Raw genomic sequence first — 24662 nt, 5'->3', positions numbered from 1 at the left:
TTAAGGATTTGAAGGACTGCCTAAATCTCAGTGAAGTGGAGGCAAATGTGAAGTACATCCCCATTTAAAACAAATTTTTAAGCCCTTCTCTGCAGTAAAAATGTAAAAAGCCCCACCACAACAAAATCATCAATAGTAAAATAAAAACTTATTCACGCTTTAGATTACAGCTTGCAATAGCAGAGCTGATCAAAGGTTCACTCTACAGTTCTCTTCTGAAGCATAAAGACCGAAGACACTGGGTTATGTGCCTACTGGAAGGTCTATAGCATGAGGCAGCTGCTTCTTAGAAGTGGGGCCCTCTAGTAAGATGCTTTCAAGCATGCTGTCCCACGAGACACTGCACTCCTCAGCCACTGTGCAACCACCCTTAGCCTTTTCTCCACCCTTGGGAAGAGACATGTATCCGCATAGGCTATCGCTGGCCCAGATTGAGCACAGCAGCTACATCTGGAGTTTCAGACAGACAGAGGTGGTACTGCAGATGTACAATCAGAGAGCACTACAACAAGTGGGAGGGAGCTCTCCAAATAAATCACTAATATGATGCTAAGACTAGACAATTCTGAAACATCTACCTTCAAGTAAGATGCTTAAACTGAAATGTTTGATAGAGAAGAATTCCTGGTATAATTCAGAAGACAAGCTGGCTTTAAAAACTTCAATAATGGAATATCAAAAGGCTTATTTACTTTGACTAGTTTTGAAAGGAATGACAAAGCAAAAGTAGTTTCAAAATCACAGGAAGCTCAAAATCACCAGGACCATACAGCTTGTAATGAACAACAGGATGCAGGTCGAAGTTGTAGTTTTTAAAGCACTGCCTTCTGCAGAGTTTCTTGCCAAATACAGGATGGCAAACTTCTGATCTAGCTTGGCAATTCCTCCTCCTAAAAAAGTCTGTATAATTCAAGAGATAATATAAGCGTAATAGGTATCCACAGAAAAGGGCACTTACCCTATGAGGAATGTTTCTGTGAAGGAAAGCTCTTCCTCAACTCACAACACTTTCTGGAGTATGTTATGTGCTGTTACATTCACCCCATGGGACTAAAAAAAACCAAACACATTTCATAAAACAGTTTAGGCTAAGCAAGAAGATTTTCTTTTTCCCATATTCCTTTCCTTTCTGGTGCGAGTCCTCCTTATCTTTAGAAGATTCAGTCCTGTGAAGCTGTAGCCGTGGGCCATATCAGTTCTTATTTTCTGATAATTTGATCTCTTTGCTACCAAAAAAGTACTTGTTAAAATAACACTTTTTTCATTCTATTTTTCCTTGAAAGGGTAGCAAAACTACCTGTAATTGGACCTAGAATTTCAAGACTAGGTATTTGCATGTTTAAAATCAGTGTGAATGTTTTTTACTTCTTGTAATTACAGACCTAAATGCAATATTATACTGTCTGCATTAAAAAATGTGCTTGAATGGGATTGTGCAAGGTACTGACCTCTTTGTCTTGATATGGAAAGTACTAAAACATCATGCTATCCACTGACAAAAAGCAAAATGCTATGTAGATGTGCTGGCTAGACAAAAGGCAGATTGCTTAGCAGCTTGCATGGTCAGACACTAATGAAAATTGTATTAAAGGGAGGAGGAGGGACAGTTTTCAACTACTTTTATTAAATCGGAACTTTCAAAGCATCCAGTTATAGACTCAGCCTAGTGAGTGTTTATTTAATGGACACTGTACAAAAGGTTGCAATAATGATACGATGTCTTTGAGACTTCAGGTATTTCTGATTGCCACGCAGTAATACAACCTTTACTCATTTGAGTAAGGATATGCATTTGAACACAGATAGCAAATCGGTCTTCAAAGGCAATAAGCATATTCCAGTGGAATTGTGGGCATAAAGTGATTGCATAATGGCCCATCAGCAGGGCTTTTCTGCCTTCCAACCATTTTGTACTTTGCCACTGTGACTGTTAAAACGTGATACTACTTGGTTCCTTGGCACTGCAGGCTGAAGATATAGTTATGTAAGGAGGAGAAAGATTTTTTTTCCTCTTTCAAACTGATTACTGTTCCAACAGAGGTCTATATTTCTATCTTTAAATGATCTCCTAAATTGCAATCTCTTGATTACACAGCTAATTCAGGCAAGAGTCCTCTCTTTCGACTGGGAAGTGATGGAGCACAATACCTTGACAACCAAGGCACTTTCTTTTTCCTGATGGGGTTGTCTTTTACTAGCAATAAAGGCAGTGACGAAGATCTTTCTAATATACATATAGCTTACTACAAAAGGTCTTTTGTTTATGCTTAAGCAGTTAGAAAAACTGCCCAAATATCTACATTTTTACAAGTAATACATTTCATTTCAGCACAGGCCTTTGATTGTTCTCCCACTGTAGTGAAATAGAGTTCTCATAAAGAGTCTAATGTTACTAAGGAAACACTTTCCAGCTCAAACTCTTTTTATCAGTGACGCCAGCACATGCACCAAAACTGACACTTCACTAGTACTGCTTTCACATACTGATATTCTGTGTCTGTATTCATAAAGAAGAGATATTCGTTTCCACATTGGCACTTCTCTGCTCAAACATTAGATTATCTGGATATTTCTATGAGGTCACAGTCAGGGTGAAGCCAAAAAGTAGTGGAGTTATCGGGATATGGAGTCGTGTGTCTGTGTGTGTGTGTGTGCGCGCGCGCGTGCGTGCGTGTAGGTATTAATTCAGAGAGTTATACAACTAACTAATAGAGGTTGTGGAGTCTCCATCCTTGGAGATACTCAAAACCCAACTGGATGTAGTCCTGGGCAACCTGCTCTAGGTGACCTGCTTGAGCAGGGGGAGTGGACCAGATGATCTCCAAAGGCACCTTCCAACCCCAACAGTTCATTGATTCTGTGAATAACTACAGCTTCAAATACAGTCTGAAAGGGGCAAGTGGGTAAAATCTTTAGAGACCAGAATGGAGACTTTTACTTTGTTGTTAATCATAAAGTATCAAATAATAGTTTTAACAAAACAGAAGTAAAAATGGTTGTTCTGCCTTTGTCATTTGGCCTTCCTAAGTTATCTACCTTTTGGCAATACTCTAGGCAAGCTGTTATACTAACTATATAATGAATTACAGATAAAAATATACTGTTACATCCATCGCTAAGGATTCTTTCTTTATTATTTCAAGATTAACCCAGTTAATACATTAAAAAACTCACTATATACTTCACACCTTTTCTGGGAAGCTTGTAATCTGGAAAAATAACTCTCAAATACTCTCTTAAAAATAACTCTCTTAATCATGGTTAACTTGCTGTACATATAGAAAATAGAGAAAAATATCTTCACCATTATGACTCTGAATTTCTGGGGAATCCTTTCCTACTCTTAGATTATATTTAGGCCACTCACTTTTTAGACTTGAATATCACCTAGTTCAATTCCTTTTCCCTTTTTTTATTCTTCCAGTGAAAGTAAGTCTGACATTCTAAGATATTATGATGATTATAATGATACTGTATTTTTCCTTACAAAATATAAATTTTTATTTTCATTTTTATCAACCTCTACATTAAACAGACTTGGCACTTTTTTATTTAAAAAAATGAAATTATCAGATATATCAGTTATCTATTTCAGTTTCAGTTCAATTTATCTATTTTCAGACATCCAGTGCCAATATCAATAAACCCGATATAAATGATCTTCCTCTGTCTTACATGCAGGTGTATGCATACACATTCAGTTCCGGAAACTGCACTGCACCACCACTATCAAGGCCCTCTCTTGTCAGTTGTCTGAGAGAAGAGCTGACTTCAGCAGTGCATCCCGAGTTATATTCCTTGGCCTACCATCAATGGTTCTTAAATTAATGGATGATATATATGCTTAAAGATCCATCTTGCAGTGTCAAGCATGTTGCCCCTTCAATTAAATAATACAGAGTATACTGCTTCATTTAGCCATATCAGACAAGTTTTTGATTTTGCAAATAAACCATTTTTTAAGCTTGACTATAAATTTTCATCTCAAATGCTATTTCTATCAAATGTCTGCAAGCTTAAAGCCAGAAATTCACCACATATACAGACAGACATCTAACTGCCACTAAAAAAACTCTTCTTACTTAAAATTATTTTCTAGAATGCTCCAGGATTCATTGGGGAATTAAACACTGCTTCATTTCTCAAGTGAAACAGAAAAAGAATATGGTAGAATGAAGCCAGAGCCTTTGTCACAGCCCAAGTGGCATTGTGGAGCGAGAGGTGCATGTAGAAAAGAATAACCAGACAGCACTTTGAGAGAAATAAATTTATGAGATTTACAACCCAGAGAATCCCCTGATCAACAGGAAATGGAGACTCATGCCTATGCTCTAAGAGATATGCAACATCACAGGATATGATTCAGTTGTTTGGAAGAAAGTTTTGGGTTACTGGGCAAGTAATTTTCTCTAGCTGAAGCAGTAAAACTGATTTATGGAAAGATCTTTCACAAAGCAATCACGAAAAAGATACACTCAGCCATCTAGGAATTTTCCCAGGACTAGGATAGCAGTTCTGCAAATCCTTTACACAACACAGTGAAAGAAAGTAAAGAGGCAGAACATTATGGTGTGTTCTGGTCAATATACTTGGGCCTAATTTACAGTCCTTCTGGGACAGTGCCTGTAGGCTCCAAAGACTATCACAAGAATGGTTTTCATCTTTTTCTTAAAGAGCAACAGTGAATTCAGAACTGTACACTAACTGCAAAACTGATGTAGCTTTATGTGTTTTTCTGGATTCTAGATTTTTAAGCAAAATGGGATTACATGCAAAAAAGCTTTCCATAATCAGATTATACCAGTTATGAGGTACGGGAAACCTTGAGGTCCAAGATTTTTGCAAGTACCACTGTAAAGCGTTCTCCAGATGGGGTAAAAAGGACTACTTCTGTTTGACAAAATCAATTCTTTAATATGCTATTCTAATGGATGAGAACCTTTATTAAAATGACATTTCAGCTTTTATGGTCAGGCATGAACAAGCTAAAGGGGATATGCATTTTCTTAGTTAAATTATGCTTGTCAAAGAAGCGCTGGAGAAAAGCACTGCTTTCTACAGACTCTTTTCACTCAAAAATCATCAATCAGTATTCCAGTTCAATGTCTAAGTAATGCAACCTTTATCTGATGACGATAAAAAGTGGCTGCTGCAATTACAAAACTTTGCCACAGAATAAATACAATTAAGTTATAGATTACAGCTAAAGATATTAATGTATAGGTCATGCAAGGAATTCAGATGCTGAAAAAACCTTTGAAGGGAAAACTTACGCAGCCCTAAAGTCAATGACAAAATACTTAAAATGAGGTCAGGTTTTCAATCTACATTAAAGTTAGCCCAAGAGGAAGCATGGTTTAGTGGATAAGATAAAGGATTGCACTCTATAACTTGATCTGAGTAGTGACTTATTTCATGACTTTGGCCAAGCACCTCTCCTCTAAGTTTATCTGATTTTATAAAGGCTAACAATTCTTACCTGCCTCTGCAAAGTCTGTGGATAAAGAGCATTGCATAAGTGCTAAGCAGAATTAAACAAAGAATAAATTCAGTATTTCCCATTTATATTGAAAATGAAGGTCAACTTTGTCCGTTAGCTATTACAGAAGCTCCACAGGCTTGCAGTTTCTCTGCAACAGAATTTTTCATAATACAAACCATTATAATAAGAGTCATCAAGCCAGTAGCACCCACTGCATGACTTCTTCTTACTGTCAAACTCAGTAACCAGTGACATTATGTAGTCTTTAGCAGCTAAGTCATTGAAATAACCCAAATCCTTAATAAGAGAGGAGGAGGGCTTCTGATTAAGGAAGTGCATAACACCTCTATTTAAATCAGCAAGAACAGAAGGATTAAGATTGACTGAAGACAAACTGTGATTGATCAAATACAGAAAAGTATCCAATAGCAGAAAGCCAACACTTTTACTTCTAGAAAAACGATTTAAGATCTATTTTTACGCTTCTTTGTTTAAATTGAAAGTAAACACTTGTGAAATGTTCCAGACTGGCAGAATTTAAAACTATGTGTATGTCCTTGCCCTACCATAGCATTCGTAACCTGTCCCTATTGTTCTGTCAACAGATGGCTGATATGTCCCTCTATCAAGGTGTGAATGCTGTTCACTCTCCCTTGTCTTCACTGTCACCAAACATCTTGTTTCTGCAGATTCCTGTTTTGGCTGATACTAAATAACATTGAGGTGTTCAGGCCACAGCTATATATACAATGGGTCCAACTTCTAGTCCTTCTCTGTAAGGTCCAGACAAACAAGCAAGCAAACTTAAGAGCCAGAAACACCAGTTGCTTAACCAGTCTACCTAACAGTTTTCTTAATTTGAAGCCAAGCCGTTAACTAACCCCAAGATGCTGAGAGTGACTTGGCTGTACTTGGTTATACCTGACCTGGCAAGAAAGCTTATGAGCTAGGAATACCTAATGTAGTCTAATGACATTTGATATTGGGGGAGGGCAACCATTAACAATTGGGCAACCAAATGCTGTTTGCTGAGCCCATTTTGCAAATCACACCTTCTGATTTGGTCTTTTTCTGCTATACATCTCTCCTACTGCTCCTGCCACTTCTTCCTAAGTTTTCTGCCCAGTAGCTAACAAAGTCTCTTCACCCTCCTGCCTCCCTCAGGCCTGCAAATCATCTCACATACTGACAAGAAGCGGATTTCTTCCCTCCAACTTACTTGTAGTTGTCATAATGTGACTCCTCATGTTTGTGCTAAACAGAGCCTCAGGCCGGGTGAGATAGCACCTGTGACAGCCTTTGCAGTAGCAGCCATCACTGAATACATTTCAGGCAATTAATTTTATAAAAAGAAACCTAGTGAGTACACATGCTAGCAAGTTAAAAATAATGAAAGGTGTCTGCAACCATGCTGCTTCTGCCTGGATCCTTCAGAGGAATTCAGTTGCTGAGAACAGCTTATGCAGCTTGCTATATTTCTATGTGTTAAACAATAACCAAATAACTACAGGCAAAAAAGTCCCAGCTGTCAAGCACCAGGAGTTTAGGGCCTGATCAGGGGAGTACAAGGCATTCTTTCTCCTGTAACCCACACACATCCTAGGTAATTTAAAAGGAAAATGAAAACGATGTTAAGGACAGAATGGGAAGCATGCTATATTCCCTTCAAGATGCAATGCCCAGAAGTTTGCAGAAAAAGATTTGTTCGACCATTTGTTCTGTTCCTTATATAACGCTCCTAACCACGCTTTACTGCATAATCTATCCAAAGGAATGTGTACTACAAGCCCTTTCAGACAGCAAGAAAGCTGAACTTTGTTCAAGTATGTGTATAGGATCTCTTTTTTGGGCAGGTTTCAGATACAATTAGAGGAACTGGAGGGCAGCGTTTGAAGCAGCTTCCATGACTGCTGCCTTATTCTGCAGAAAAATGGTTTGGACTTCACTTTTCAGTCTAGGCTCTTTTTATGATATTTTAAATATGAGTTTTGTTTCAAACTGCTACTAATCAATATTGATTTCTAGGACAGAGGCAAGAAAAGCCATCTTTGTTTCTGCATACACAAATGAACACTAGAGAAGTTATTTAAGTATTAACAATATATGATCTTTTGACTTTTCATCACATTGCTTTCTTTCCAAGGTCTTATTACTCAGCCACAAAATTTATCCTTGGGTTGAAATCTCATACATGAGCTATGAGCTTAGAGCCGTTGTTTTTAACATGCACATTGGAAAACTTGAAAAAGACCTCCCCCCGCCCATTCCAGGGACTCCATATAGGCTATGCACAGAAACCCCACTGATTTTACTGGTGGTCTGGCAGGTAAAGGGTACGGAGAACAAAACCATCATGAAGATTAGGAGAGGGTACTTTTTCTTCACTTCCAGGTCATAGGTACAAAATACTAGCGTAGGAATGAAATGTTGTTTTGCTGGTTTGAGAGTTTGTGCCTATGTAGTACATACACAGGTACACACAGAACAAATAGAATAATTTCTCGGATTGGAAATAGAAAGTAAGTCAAAATTTTAAAGTCATACTGTGACGAGAGGCAGATCAGCATAGCTGGCAAGGCACAGACCCAAATGAATGCTGTGGTGCAATGGGTCAGTGATCTGCAGACTTAAAATTACCTGCACTGTCTACTGACTTTGTATGATTTAGGCAGTCATTTGAATGTGACAGAGGTTTTACTGCCTATCAAGATATTGATTTGTAAATTAAAAATTCTCTTTGTGGAGCTTAACACAATGCTGTTTGCAAGTGCATGAAGCATCACAAAACTGTATCGAGTCAATACGCCAGGTTTTATTAACTCCCTATTTAGACATTTTCTTGGTTAAATTTAGTGTCTGCAAACTTCCTAATTGCATATTTACCTGAAAGATTTCTCAAAAGAGCCACTTCAGGTTGCTGGATAAACACATGCTTAGAGATGTCCTAATATGGAGTTTACAAAATATACACACAGTAAAAAAATTAAGGAATGAATGTAAACAAAATAATTTTGGGAAAATACATTTATGCTTCTAATTCATTATAGCCTTATTTGAAAAGGATGTTCTCATCTCATAATTTATTTTCTCTGAATCTGCCTAAGTCTGCATACCTACAGCAATAGAACTGTCTCCTTACTACTTCCTAATAGATGTTAATTGTTGATCATCACATCACATGATACTTTCAGCCACTTCATTATCTTGCCAAAATGACTGTTACAGAGCAAGTAAACTACTTCAGAACTAAAACCACTGAGTATATAAAAACTCTGGCCATAAGCTTCCAGCGTATGTTCTGATTTTAGAAGGTGAATGTAGACAGTCAGCCTGATTCATCCCTTATACATACACCATTAGGCATTTGGAGACAAAGGAAAACACTGAATATCTATTTATAAATTGAACCACATCCCTTTAGTGCACTGAAGGAAGGAATAACTTCCAGCTGGAAAAACACGGTGTGATAATATACTAAAGATTATTATGCGTGCGCACAAGGGAACTCAAGTGAAGTTGCTTACATGACTAAATTTGGTTGCAAGTGGTTGACTTTGCAGCAATAACCTTTTCTCTTATTTTTAAATAATCTCTTAATGTACATAAAATGCATAAATAATAAGAATGTGTTTATTCATGTTGATGTAATGTGGTGATAAAGTACACAAAGGTGAAATCAAACTTACTGTATAAGTATTACATAATAGCACAGAACAATGTTTTGAGCACAAAGCAGATTTTTAGAGCTGACGTTCTATATAATGTTAATTCATAGCATTTCATCTAGTAATTCCTACAGTAGAGGAAAACATTTCTCTTTCTTATATAAGTGGATGTGTTAAGACCAATAACTTGTGCTCAAAATAAAGCACATCTTTTAGAGAGCCACCCACTTCCTATTTAAAGATCTCAAACAGTGATTTACCAGTTTCCCTGAGTAAACTGGCCTATACATAAACTGTATCTAGAATCTTAAGAATGCACATATTTTCCCATATGAATTTACCTTTCAACTTGCAGTAACTGCAGTTTCTTTAGCCTCTGTCTACTGCCTTTTTGAAAGGCCTCTTAATATCTCGTGTAGATATGGATAAAGACACCTCTTTTCCTTCTCTTAAATGAGCTCCCTAAGTATCACTCAAACATATTCCCAGCACGGAGATTCTAGAAATTCTCAACTTTTTCTAGTTTTTCTTTTTTAATCCCTGTATAATTTTTCAGACTTTTTCAGTTTTAAACTAAATTTTTACAAGGTAAAAGCATAAACTGAAGACATTATAAGACCAGTAATTCTTGAATTTCCTTACTTCTGTTTTGGAGCTCTAACACTCTTCTAGTGAAAATTTTAATAATATCCCCATTTTTAAAAAAATGAGAAGAAAAGAAAGAGAGAAAGAAAAGCAGAGAGTTTGGACACCTGATCACTTTTATTGATTGGTCTTAAGTTATCTTGACTAATTTAAGCCGAATAATGTTAAACCTTATCTTAGATTAAGTTGCTCTTAGTGCTTTCTGATCACCTTAAACTCCTGTAAAGTCCTACTTAACATTCAAATTCTCTATTCAGATGTATTTTGAATGTGTTGTGTTTATTCACACAGCTGATATCTCCACTTCCCCCCACAGCCACATAATACTGCTGGATAAAAAACTCTAGGACAGCACAGATACGGAAGAGGTAAAATGAATGCAAAAGGCATTGGTGTCCTCTGTACTTCCCAGGCTTTAGGGAAGACTTTCCATTTCTTTTGTGGACATCTGAATCTGACAAATCAAAAGAAAATAAGAAATCTAGCATTGTTTTTTAGTTTCTCTACTGACATTTGTCTTAACGAATTCAAAAGTAGGAAATGGTCTGTGTGGTTAAAAATAGCTTTGTGACCGAAACAGCTACATTTCAGAGTAATTAAAAATTAACTTTTTAGGGTAGTATTCATACTAATTACAATTCATTTGGCTTTTACATTTGCTGAACTTGCTGCAGACTGCCCTTTTTTAAGTTAAAACCAAAATGTGGAAATACAGTTGTCCATGAAGCATGCCTTCCTAGGTCTGACATGGACATTTAGTGGAGACACCAGAGACCTCTTTAATTCCTTATTAGATATTGCCGTACAAATATTTTGAGAAGTAAAGGAAAAAAAATATTTTCAACAGAACTATTACCTTTTCTGCCACATCTTGCACTCGGTACACATGCAAGACTTCTATCAATTTTAAATGGGGGGTTTGGGTGTGGTCAGCTCTGTTAAGACTGGTTCTTCGTAGGGAAATGAGGCATGTAAAAAGGAACCAAAAAAGAGAATTCATTTTGGGAACTTTAATTGGGTTGCACAATTTGCCACTGTGCTACATATATTTCAAAGGTGTCCCATAATAGCAACCAGTTCTTTACAAAGGTCATTGTAAAATCATTTCCTGTATTACTTATTTCAGAAAGTGTTCCTTGTCTGCCAGCTGTTCAATTGAACTCTGCTAATGAAGGCAAAGTTTTCCAGGGTTATCATTCTGACCCTTAAACTTTATTATCTAGAAAACCATAAACTTTATAAAAAGATGTGAAAAGGCTTTTAAAACATTCGCTTAACAGAGCCTGTTTCCAGCCTCACCTTTTGATCTGCACTTGGTTTTAAGCTCCTGTCACCATGCCTGCTGATTACAATGGGACATGGGAAATGGAATCCAACGAAAACTTTGAAGGCTACATGGTTGCTTTAGGTAAATGAAAAATATTAAATATATAGATAAAAGATTCAATTATAAGTAAAATCCTTTCACGACTAATGAGAGACTAATTTTATTTCTGTAATGAGCCTTGTGGCATAAGAGTTTTTGGCAATCACATTAAAATCATATAATTGTAATGCATTTGCAGCTACAATACTATAACATATAAGCAGAAGAAAATTTGTAGAAAGATATTATCCTTTATTAAAATAAGTGAAAAAAAGAGATACAGATGAGGAAAAAAACCAAATAGGCTTTCAGATATAGAAGCTCTTTCTTATTCCAGGTATATGCTTACTGTAATGGTTAAGCCATAACCTGGGTGGCTCTATTAAAAAGAAACAGGATATTTTATATCACTAAAGCAGCAATAGTGTTAAGTACTTAATTAGTGCTTTCAATTAGTAGAAACTGTAAAACAGTTGCATGGTAAAGGCTTTAAGAATTGAAATAGGCAAATATTTCTGACAATTTTTATGCGAGTGATCCTTACACAGCAAGGAGGTTTGTCACCAGGTTCCTAAACTTATGTTCACCCTCTGTGATGACATAAATATGCAAAAAGAGATGTTCTACTGTTTAGGAAGCTTTCATTTACTACTTTGGTAGTTTATTATCAGAGGTCTGACAGCTACAGTTTGTGTATCCACTGTATAGGATATTTAACAGACTTATTTAGGTAGATGCTAGAAGAATACCAAAACAGTGTTAACTGAATGCTAGCAATATCCTTGTCAGTTTTTATCAAACTCATTTTATGTTGCTTGTAAACTTATTTTTACCCAGACTGGCATAATCACTTGTTGTAATGACAGTGAGAGAATTTTATGAGAAAAATACCTTCTTTTGCTTCACTTATTGTTTTCTTTCAATATAAATTGCATTTCAAGCACTTTTGTTCTCGTAAAGATATAAACTTATTTTTGCTCCAAGTCATTATGATTATGCAAGTAGCATGCAGGAAATCCTTCTACTTAAGTTAGCAGAGAAATAGATCCTTACTGAAAGCAAGAAATTTTAGAACAAGTCAACAGTTTCAAGAATTTCTTCAGTACACTCTCTGGATTGGCATTGAATGAACAACCGTCACCTTTCCACCACCATATTATGGCTGCATTCCAAAAATTGTAAAAAATATTAAAGCTAGATTTCTGCATACATGAAAAGTGTAATCTTTAGAATCAGGGGTCTTCTCCCAGTTCTACTACACAACACAGGAAGGACATAAAGGAGTGCTGTTTCTTTACTACTCATGATATCTATATAACTTATATAAAGTTAGTCATTGGAGCTGGCTAATTTAAACTAGATTGGAAGAGACTGGCTGACTCTGAATCACAAATAAGAACGTGGCAAAAATCAAACTTTAAATTTCTCAGCTGCTATCTCGCTGTTTTCTATCCAGTTGTCACAGATTTCTATCTTCTCTTCAGCATTTGCTCTTATTTGCGCTCTACCTTTCTACAGTAGCTGACGTCACTGTAAGTGTGATGCTGATAAACAGGAGTTTTTTCAAAGCAAAAAGTGGCTTTTATTTTTCTTCAGAAGTGGAGATCAGGCTTGTGGCTTCCTTATACCTTAGCAGTCTAATGGATCCTGAGTCAAGCTACTGGCAACCTTGTTAGCTCAGATTCCAAAGCAGTTGTAAACATGTAGATTTTAAAAAAGAATTCAGTGGTCCAAAAACAGTAAAAGTACACAGTATAGTCATCTTCCACAAGTTAAGAAAATATATTTGTTAGGAAGAAGGGTCTAACACATAGAAGGCAATTAGGTAATTAAATCTAACAATTTTCAGGTAATTTTAAATACCTACACTCGTGATTGATTTAGAAATAACTAACAGAAAAACTCTAGCTGAGCTAAAAGATATTATCCTTAAGCTTATTTTCTACTAGTTTTACTCTCATCAAGGAATCCTAATCCTAATTAATTTATCTGTTCAGACAGAAAGAGAAGAAATACACACACATATTACAGCCAACTGTCATGATCTGTCAAAAAGTCTTGAAAATAGTTACTATTTCCAACTCCTACGACAGAGAAAGGCAAGTTCTCAATATTTCAAGAAAGTTTTTAGCTCTCACAGTTATGAAGAAAAGTCTGGTAACTTCATGAAAGTCTGTAAATACTATATATCAATCCTTTCAAGATATATAAAAATTAATTCTTTTTTTTTTTTAAATAAGAACAGTTAAGCCAGTATCATGAATTTCAGGAGATATGCACTAACTCCTTTGAGTGTTGGGATTTGAGAGTCATGTATAAAGAATAATTACTACTTTATATGCAACTGAAATGTGATTTCAGCATTAAATATGCTGGCTGCATGTGAGCCATGGGGCTTGTCTGGCTACTTTATAATCTGGATGATATTTAAATTAACTTCTGGTTGTCACAAGTTGACTACTGCAGGCTGTCCTCTTTGTCTAGCTCAGGCTTCTCTCACTGCCCACCCCGCCTTCTAGTCTTACCTCTAATTCTTGCTCCTACCTCAGTTCACCTTGCTCTGGCTCTGCTTCAGCCCTGCCTCAGTGTTTTGCTCCAAGACCTGACTTCCATCATGTCACTCTAACCACTAATCATGACTATCCTCCTGCTGTAGCTCTGTCTTGTTTTACAGTAATAAATTTCATCATATTTGATAACTCTTTTTTGGTACCTATCTTGATAAAGATCTCTTCAGTGTTTAGGTTTCTTCTTTCCTTATTTCTTAAGAAGCTCAATAAACAGCTGTAGTGTGTATCTCTCCCTTCCAAAAGGATTTGTAATTGCTGTGATTTCTTTTCATTTGGTTGTGGCAGTCATCTCAATACTGTTCCTTTCTTCCCTTTTACAGTATCATCCGATGAGATTGTTGCGTTAATTATTTTAGTTGAGCTACAACTTTACACTTTTATTTGCCTTAAAATACAGAGAAAATGTCAGGAAAAGGGATAGCAAGTGCTAATAACATGCATTTCATTGAAACTGAATGTGCCCACTCTGGAATTTAAGCTGTGATTTTCACTCACATGCCTAAGAATTTAGTGTCTAACTGTCATAATACCTATGTTAATTACTACCAGCTGTAAACTCAACTTTAATTATTATCATTCTTATATTCTGATCCTTTTAAAATAAGTAATGCATTTTCCAATGTTATATTGCTTCTTCTGCCATAAACGCTAGCCTGAACAGGGCTAGAGCAGTTCCTTACGGCATCTCAGTGTCATCCACAGAACCATGTCTGTCAGTGGTTAAAACAGGACACCTGATGAAAGCTACTTTTTTGATAAATTATGATATAACTAAATCAAGTGGATTTTTGATCACTTTCTGATTTTATTGTATTTCTCAGTGGAGATTGAGAGAAAAATGGACTGATTCAGACTACAGTGGGGTCTGCCCTACAGATATCAATACTGAGAAGCCTGCTTGAAAAGAGATAGTAACAGTTCATGAGAGTAAAAGCTCTTGACCCACTGAATAGCCTAAAACAAAGCAGGAGAGAGAATGTGTTAGAATAAGGAATGTAATATAGATTCAATTTTCCTGGGAAATAGTTTGATTCATTGCCTACCCTAGGCAGATTCTACTGGAGAAATACTTGCTTAGCTTGCTGACAGTGTTTTCACACTCCTTTCTCCATGAGAACCCCAGCAACTGGTTGAGATGAAGAAGCTATTCACAGCAGTTGTCTGGATCTGGCCCTTCATTAGTACACCTTTCATTAATACATGATTTTTTGTGTACGCATGCATACATATATTGTATCTTATACTATTGAAAAACTGCAACTGAATTAGTGAAGAAAACAATATAGAGACGCATAAGGTTATGGAGTGATCGACAGACTATGATGTCTTGTATTCACTTATCATCAGTGAAAGAAAATGACTTGGAAAGGGTGAGGAGACGTTCTTCCACTCTGTTTCTCCCAATTTTACATGTGGTTAATATTTTAAATATTAAAGTGTTTGGGTTCAAAGAACATAGACTTTTTTCTTTAAATTCATCCATCCTTATAATTAATACAGATGCAATTCTATACTTAATTAAGGAACAGTTTTGCCCTTTAAGCCAGAAACCTTGATTTTATCATAAACATGTTACAAAGCATTTTATTCTACTATAATAGAACAATATTTCATTTTTATTGCTTGCATTGTTCAAAATGCAGTTACGAAAACCATGCTTTAATAAAACCTCCCCTGATTTTTCTCCAGGAGCTACAAGACTAATACATTTAGTCAGAAATAGCTTTTCTTTGGAAGTCTAGACATTTTTTTCCTCAGAGAAACCTAAATTTTGTGTTACCTGGCTATAAATCAGATCCAGAGATACCTTTAATCCACCATAGCAGATAATATATACCCAAGAAGCCTTGAATATAAATACTGAACAAGAACATTATTCCCCATGTTAAAGAGTCACAATTTTTTCAAGCAAATCCTCTCACTCAATTCGATTAGTGCTTCAACAGTAGTATAATGAATCTACCAAAAGAAAAAGGACTCCATTAGTATGTGGCATTGCTGAGCTGACAATGATTAACTTCCACGTGAAACCGCTAAAAGATGGCTAACAAACCAAAACCATTTTTCAGTCTCTTACAGAAACATGTGAGATTATTCCATTTGCATATAGCACCATAATAAGATTCACTGCCAGCTGGTCAGAAATATTTATTGCAGATGGTAATGCAGCTGGCATTAGGCAGATTGTCTGGGGCAAGCTGTCATGGCAGTAATATATATTCTCCTTTTGGTAACTTTCAATGCATACAGTTGCAAGCAGTTGTTTATTTTATAATGTTAGTCTTCATCATGAATAAAGTAAGGAATGTTAAGGAGATCAGTACTGCATAAAAGGCTGACAGCATATTAAAGACGAACTGTCAAACGCTGCACTTTGATTTTTTTGATTTTCTGTTTTTTACCATCCATCTGTACACGTATACGCACAGATACATATACACAAAGGAAGAAATCTTTCTTTAACATCTAACTACAAGCTGTTTCTGTCTCTGCTGCCTAAGGACAATGAATAAGTCAGGCTTTTATTTGATTGTTCCTTTTTTATTCATTATCATCATTTGTGTAATTTTTAATTAATTAATTAACCTCTTGTATATTCCCACAGACTGTAAGTTCAACATAAAAATAATATGCCAAAATCCCCTGGATTACATACTTACTCTAAAATGCTTATATACTGAACAGGAATCCTATTCTGAGAGCTTCCTTCTGGAGGGTGGCCAGCATTTGAAACCCTGCAGGACATATACCAATACCCTCAAATGCTTGAGAGCTACATGATTTATACTGTACACTCAGAAGGGAGAACGGCTCTCAGGCATAAGATGATAATAGCACTCCTGGCATCCCACAGCTTAACGTCCGAGTGAGGCCAAACAGACACCAAGCAATGTCACCCCCTAATGTCTCACATTCTCCTAAAGCTGTAGATTGAGATTATTTAACATGCCAGTATATGACCACTACTGGCTGCATATTATATCTCTGCTTATAACCTTCCTACAGTTACCCTTTTCATAAATAGGTGCAGACTAAGTAAGAGGATCCTCAAATTGAAGGTCTGCTTACAGAGAACACAAGATTTCCTTTTTTTTTTTTAAATGATCATCTTCTTTCCAAAATACTACAGGTAAAAATATCATTTGTGGAACTAACTGATCATTAAATATAGTGATATTTTTATAAAGTGCAAATATAAATGCTGGTAACAAATGTTGGAATTTTTCTTGTGATTCCTTTTTTTTCTGTTTATTGACAGATATTGATTTTGCGACTCGTAAAATTGCAAAGCATTTGAAACAGACAAAGGAGATTATTCAAGATGGAGATAATTTTAAAACAAAAACACTCAGCACTTTCAGAAACTATGAACTGAACTACACCGTGGGAGTGGAGTTCGAAGAATATACCAAAGGACTCGATAATCGAGTGGTAAAGGTATAAATTCAGTATTTGATTTCTGTTTGCAGGACAGCTGGCACTGGGAGTGAGCAGTTCAAAAATCAACTTAATAAATGAAGAAAAAAAATTTACATGCATTAGAGAATTATTATAAAGCAGAAATAATTTGCATCTTGAGACAGTGTTCTTTCATGCCAGAAGCATTTATTTTACATGCAAATCAGGATGGTTACTCAGGTATGTGGTATAATTGCATGTTTTTCTGGTAGGGGATTTTCTCAGTCTTTCTATGATAAACCTTTATGTATTTAAAAAATAACAAAAAAGTATATTTTACCCTATGCAACTTCCTTAATGAAAGTGTAAATTAATCATTCTGAATTTAGGATTCTGTCTGTATGAGTTTAAATTTTCAGTTCTGAATTGCCAAATTCACACCGTTATCTTTAATCTGAGCCTGTGCAAGTTCAATTGGATAGCTTAAAAGTTCAACACTGTTAAAAATAAGCCTTCTCTCAGCTATTAACTTTAGGTAAGTTTCGAGAAGGGAGAGAAAGAAAATGTGAGCCAAAGTTACCCTGAGTGCAGGTGGAAATGTGGGCCTACTGGCAGTATAGACAGGCAAGAAGGCTTAATAGTACATGCTTTAAGCTCTGAAGAACTATGGGGATACCCTGAGCTCAAAAGTCCCCTAGGCTATGTTAGATATGGCTACGGCCACATCTACACACATCTCTGAGCTACGTGGGTGAGCAACATTTGGATCAAGAACCAGACTGCACGTTAGCTCATGCCCTATCTCTTATGACAGCAGACTCATCTCAAGTCAGTTCTTGTGAGGCATTCAAACAAGATTGTGCCATGGAAGCCAATGAGAAAAAGAACACACAAAATCACTGATTAAATTCGTATACTGAATTCAACTTCATGTTTCTATATCAATACTGCTTCTATTTTACTCTTCTTACCCCTAAAATATTTAAGCAAGAATCTGAAAAGTAGAAAGGGCAAGTATTTCTTAAATTTCCATTGACACTGCCACTTACAGCCTTGAAAATCTCCTTGAAACATCTACCTTTCTTGGACATCATTCACTGAACCTATCTATACCAACTCTTCTGCCAATGACAACAGTTTTATTCTTTCACTCAGCTCTCAGCTCTGTTGCTTCACTCCAACCATATTTTGTCATCTACATCACTATCTTAAAAATAAACAAAGTTTCAGACCATGCTGCCAACCTCTGAAAAAACAGTAGCTGAGATCAAAGCTCACTGTCAATACAACCCATTTTGTTTTGCCAGTTGTCACAGGAGGTTGGCAGCATAAAGGACATGTTTACATTTGAATTCCTATAGTCTTTCAGTGTAGTAGCATAGATTTAACTGAAGACATTGGTTAATCATTCTGGATCACTTATCACTCTTAAACCAACTTTGTGCAGTGTAATTGCTATGGGTTCTTCCAAATTATTTCTCATTCACAGCATCACAATGCATTAAATAACAAGCCCCATTTTTTTCTAGTATCTTGAATGTTTCTTGCCCTAATTAAAATTCTCCCCGCCACTTTCTCCAGTGAGCACTGGGAGGGATACTGTGACACAGTTTATGCTTTTGAACATTGCTCCCAATTTTCTTTAGATCAAAGGCATTACTGAGGATCTGAGGAGTCATTACTCCTTACATCCGTAGACTTATGCTCTCCTACTGCTCTTCTCCCCTATCGTTGCCTAATTCTGTGCAAAATCACTTAACTTGCAGACATCCTGATCTCCTCTTCATTATCAATTATCTGGCTAAAATAAGGAAATACAGCTTGTACAATTATAACCCTGCCTGGTTTAATCACTTTTACCTAATATTCTTCTCTAAACAAATTAGATTATTTGTTTGTAACAAGAGGAGGAGGAAAAGGGAAGCACATAGTGCTGTTAACCTCTGGAGTGCTCTAAAAAAATATTCTGGTCATTATATTAACAAAACAATACCTCAAACACACGGAAGTTAGATGAATAAAACCACTAGGCAACACTTAAAAGAGGTCATCAATTAAATTTAGAGAGCACGTAGCTTAAAATTCTGTAAATAAGACATAAGTTTACTGCAATGGAATGAGTTTTGTCTTGTTATTAACGGAAAGCTCCCTCATAAAATAAATAAATCATCCAGTACTGAACTAGAAAATGAATTAAACTCCTAATGCTCTTGGAGCTTTTTAATAACTGAACTTCCATTGACTTTAACTGGTCTCTGATGAGGGTTTACTTATGATACATGGTTAAATGTCTCCCCAAATTACAATGGTCCAAATCTAAAATAACCCAAAGGAAATTGGTCTGAATTTAGTCTAGCATATCTTAGTAGAGAATTTAGCCTGTAAAATAACTTTTCATTTCAGCGCTGGTCATCCTGCTACTGGACAAGAATCAACATATCCATCATTATCCAGTATCTCCCATAAAAATAATCATCTAGGACTGAAGCAAAAAATGAATTAACCTCCTAAGGTTCTTGGAGCTTCTGGATGCCAGAACTTCCAGTGCATATTTTTCCAACAGCTGCAGTCTGTTCTGCTAGACAATACTAGCATTAACAAGATCATTTAGGTCAAATAAGAATTTGGTTTGGATAATATATTTGGGGAAGCTACTGTCAAACTCTTCGGAGGAAGATGTCTATGAAGCAGAACAAGAGGGCAGTCTAAAGTTCTTTGAAGTATTTTTTTTCCTACTGTACAGAGACTGAGAAATATGAAATGATCTGTGGATTACTGGGCATTGTTATACATTCATTCCACAATAATTAAGCAAAATCTTTGCACTAAATTTTTCTACTTCCTTACTAAAACTTGCTGCCATTGTCCCTCTTGTGAAAAAAGGATGGGTCTTTGTCCATCCTTTGATAAGTAATCTATAAAATACCTGGCTGCTGAAGAAAAGGGGAACCATCTACCCATTTGGTTATTTGATTTTTTTCCATGTTTTACAAGAGTCTTTAACAAGTTTTGCTCATCTCTGCTTAGACTCTTCTCAGTCTTGCATCCATAGTTCTGATCATAAGTATAGATTAGTCACTTTAATGAACAGCCATTACTTTGTTTTTAACTTCCTCTGTCTTGTACATACGGACTTGGAGTCAGCCATTTCTTTACTATGCAACATATTACTATAGTGTGTTTCAAACACTGGAATCATCTTCAGAGACTGTCCTTTGGGCTATCCCTGCTATCTGAATCTACCATTGCTTAAACCTTTGACCCTAAATTTCACCCCAAGAGTAGACCTCAGAGACCTAGTAGAGTTCCATTTTCTTCTCTCTCATTTAATTATGTTTGTCCCTCGATCCCTGATAAGTATTCTAGGATGCATCCTAGCTTACCCCTGGGTAACCTGCTACATTTCAGAAGTATGATACTTTAGTTATGTGTTACTGATTTCTATTTAGACTAATTAAATTCTTTCTTTCACAGAACTTCTAAATCCTTCAGCTTCACAGAGCCCACAAAGTTGCAGATCTCTCATGAATCTGTAGACTTCAGCAAATCACATTCGCCATATTCTAGTGGAGACTGGTGGACTAGGCTCCAATTCTATTAACATCCTGTTTTAATTATTCATAATCTCTTGAGAATTTCATTATGCCTTTCTGACTTCACACACTTGCATACACTGACCAGTGTTGTCACACAGTCACTCCTGCATCTGCTGCTTATTCTGCCTCGAACTCATATCCAGCCCCCTGCCCTTCTCCTTCAATGCATTAGTGACTCAGTGTAAATTTCTCTGTAAAAGCCTCTTTCTCTCCTTGGCTTTTGACCATCTCTCTTTAAAGTTATTTTGTGAAAGTGCATGAAAAATGCTATAAAATAAGCATATTGTACAAGATGATATTAACATATATTTCCTCTTGCTATTTGATGAAGAGTTGGAAAAGTTGTTAGCAGTGCACTAGTTGGTATAAGCTCCAGGCTCCAGATCTTCACTCATGAAACCTTATAATCTTTTTGCAAGAAAAATACAGTTTTCCTACATTCATTTCACATAAGTACCTGACTGTAAACTGACTGAGAAATTCCCTAGCTAAAATGAACACTGTGTATTAGTGTATGTGAAGAAATACTTGGAAATTGACAACATAGAAAGAACTGTAAAAGCTTCACATCTAAAAGCTACTATCTTATTGAAAGCATTTAGGGTTTTGGTTGAGTGGTTGGTTGATTTGGGTCTTTTTCTTTTTTCAGGAAGAGGATGGGGTATAGCAGGAAGCAAATGCAAACAGTGTCTTGTCATTGCTTGATTGAGTTTATTTTCATGTATTCATATATATCTTTTCATCATATCTGAGTAAATTATTTGATTCATGCAGACACTAGTGACCTGGGATGGTGACAAACTGGTATGTGTTCAGAAAGGTGAAAAGAAAAACAGGGGTTGGAAGCACTGGATTGAAGGAGACAAACTTTATCTGGTAAGGGCTGCTATACTGATGCTTTAGTAAAGTAGAACACTTTCATTTCAAAGGTGTTACTACTTATTCCATTTAGAATGGTCTTCATTCAGATAACTCTGATCTCTGAACTGTTAAGATAACCTACCCCCCACTACAATTCAGGAGTGCTCAGTTTCTTTCCACCTACTCCCAATTAAATCATAACCCTGCAGTGATTTTTGCTCATGTCCACTGCCTTTCAGCCATTAACCCTTTCTGTTACATTGCACCTCCAACATCTTCTGGTTCTCATATAATCACTGGAAGGGAAAAAAAAACAGTATAGGCAAAAGATTAAAAGAAAAATGTTATTCTTTGTCCTGAAACAAGAACTATGCAGTTTTAACAAGAACTATGCAGTAATCCAGATCAGAAAACACTCTCAGTATACTCAAGAGGATCCTACAAACAATCTACTCTGCAATTATTTTGTGCTAGTACAATAAAAAAAAAAAAAAACTTCAAACAGCTGAGTTAGTAAGCTGGGGCCCAAAGATAAATGAAGTGAGCCTGACATAGGCCTTACGAGCCTGTGCAGGAAATGAGCAGTCAGTGAGGTCTGGAAAGAAAAATAACAGATTACAGAATAATACCAACATTTTTGGAAGAACAATCAAGAAATGGACATGGTAATGTTGAGCATTGCAATAGGTAGGTGCAGAACAATTATGCAGAGAGGTTTATTAATTCCAGCTTGTGATTTGGATCTAGATTTCTACTCCTTGACAGGTTTACCCTATAGATGGATGGTACAGCTAGCTAATACTGCCTGAAGTCTCTATGCTTAGAAGGTCAAGAAGATGAACTAAGAAAACCATATTCCTCCATCTAACTAAAAGCCAGTATCGAATACAGCTGTCCAGCATCCTTTTTAACTCTATTCAAAAATTGTACTGACAAAGATGCTATATGCTGGCACCAGGATTCAAGCTCAGACTGCTGGAAACAGAGAGACCAAGTAGATTCTCACGACACTCTATTGCAGCTTTGCGAACTGCTGGCCAAAAGTCACCTCTTACTGGCCTGGGAATGCTAACTAGTCAGAAGGCTGATCAAACCACATGCATTGCAGTGTGCAAGTGTGCCAGGCTTTATCAGTTCAGCTGTAACACTTTGCAAAAACACTGTATTGATCTGACCCTGGAACAATCACTAAGCATATCTGTTCTCTGAAGCAAATGTCCCCCACTTGAAGTGTCCTCCACTATTTTTTTGACAGTTTCCTTGTTTCATGCTTCTCACAAATTATGAGTAATAAGAGAATTATAAAATATATATAAAATATTACACTATATCGTTTTAACAACAGAGCATGCAAAAGCCTCTCACTACAGAGCAATTTTTAGGCATTTTCATTTTTATATTTTTAAAAGCTCAATTTAAGTGTCAAAATCTAATTACTACAGCCTGTAGTGCATGACAGCTGATTGGTTACATCTAATAAACTATTATTTATTTCTATTCTCTTTTTCATAAGCACAACTTTTTAATGCAGTGGCTCAGTCACAGTAACTTCGGGGGGAGCTGCGGTGTACATGAAATACAGCTTGTACCACTACATACTTATGAATTGTTTTAATGCTGTAGGAACTGACATGTGAAGACCAGGTGTGCCAGCAGGTATTTAAGAAGAAAAACTAAAACTGACCAGAAACCCCTCCAGATCTTCATCATACTATTTTGTTATTATGTTTTGCCTTAAAAAAAAAGAACCAAACCAGATTTGCAATAAAATTCTTTGACACTGCTATGTGAATGCATTTTTGAGTATGCTTCTGGAGACAAACATATTTTATCAAAATAACATGAAACAGCTATGAATATCATAAATTCTTTTATTTTTTCAGTCTGAGGTTAAATAAAAGTAATTGTCTTTCAAGTAATGTTTTGCTCTACTCTTAGAATATTTGCAATTCTTTCCAGAGGAATGTTTCTAAGAGCTTTAGCAACAGCGCTGGAAATAAATAGTCACAATTATTTCAGCCATGGTGTATCTCTCTATAGTGCTGTAGCATCATAATATATTTAAATGACTCAAAATTTGACATTCTTTAGAATGTTTCTATTTAATTTAGTGCTGGATCACTAAGTCCACGGTTTGAAGCAACAGGATGGTTCATCAAACTTGTAACAGGATACACAGCTTTTCATATTTACGTTATTCATTTGAAATTGGCCCAGGTCTATAGCTGCTGGAGGTTGTTACCACCTGATAAATCTCTCATGGCCTGTGTGAAATGCTGTAGTTCCTTAATAGAGTCCTAACAGATAGCTGTCTATGCTCCTAACCTCCAGTTAGAGTTGCCATCCTACTAATAACCCCAGTGGAGAAGTCAGAATATTTGAGGCACATTCTCCATTCAAGAGTTGCTCCATAAAGTTAAACCTGAGGCACGCCTATGGCTGCAAGAGGAAAAAGGCTAAGTTTACATGGGCTCCATGTATCCTGTGCATGAAGAGTATCCAGCATGCTATCTTCATCTTGTAAGCTGCCTTTTGCAGACTTTACAGAAAAGTCATTTCCATACAACTGTTTTCAGTTTTATTACCTGGTATTTAGGGTTTTTCAAAAGACTTCACGCTCTTTGCTGTAGGCAAGTTTAAATTAGCCATGGATGGTGAGAACTACTTCTTCAGTAAATGGAAACAAAAATCATTCAAAAAAAGGGGAATGCACATTCCACAGATCTGAAGAAGGGCTTCTATGCCCAAAAGCTCATCTGTTTTTTTCAAACTGCATGAATTATTCTAATAAAATAATGTCAGAATCAAATATTCAAAATAATACTGTCTTGCCCTACAAACCTTGCCTTGCAGACGTATCAGCCATCATATAAACTTTATCAGCATTTCAGTTCCCTCCTGTCCATCTTCTGTTTGGTACTGGAGGCAGGAACTCACCAAACAGACCAGTGCTAAGGAACTGGAAAAAAGATGTGGGAAAAAACCTTTGCAGAAAGAGAGGATCATGTGTTCTTTCCCCATCCACACTAGCTGTTTAGCCTATTCAGTCACTGTCAGTATCTCCAGTTTGGAAAGGGG

At 36.3% G+C, this 24662-nt stretch overlaps 2 protein-coding genes across 2 annotated transcripts in view; one reads left to right on the top strand and one right to left on the bottom strand.

Moving 5' to 3' along the window:
• Window positions 1-24662, bottom strand: part of CLSTN2 (calsyntenin 2) — a 595520-nt gene that overhangs the window by 555152 nt on the left and 15706 nt on the right. The gene's annotated exons all lie outside the window — the stretch shown is intronic.
• Window positions 11061-23457, top strand: RBP2 (retinol binding protein 2). The gene is made up of 4 exons (XM_009674097.2): window positions 11061-11200; window positions 16988-17166; window positions 21498-21599; window positions 23208-23457. Exons 1-4 carry the CDS (start codon window positions 11128-11130, stop codon window positions 23259-23261), a joined length of 408 nt encoding a protein of 135 aa, XP_009672392.1. The 5' UTR covers window positions 11061-11127; the 3' UTR covers window positions 23262-23457.

This window comes from Struthio camelus, chromosome 9, assembly GCF_040807025.1.
Source record: "Struthio camelus isolate bStrCam1 chromosome 9, bStrCam1.hap1, whole genome shotgun sequence".
Lineage (NCBI taxonomy): Eukaryota > Metazoa > Chordata > Aves > Struthioniformes > Struthionidae > Struthio > Struthio camelus.
This window is presented reverse-complemented; position numbering and strand designations above follow the sequence as displayed.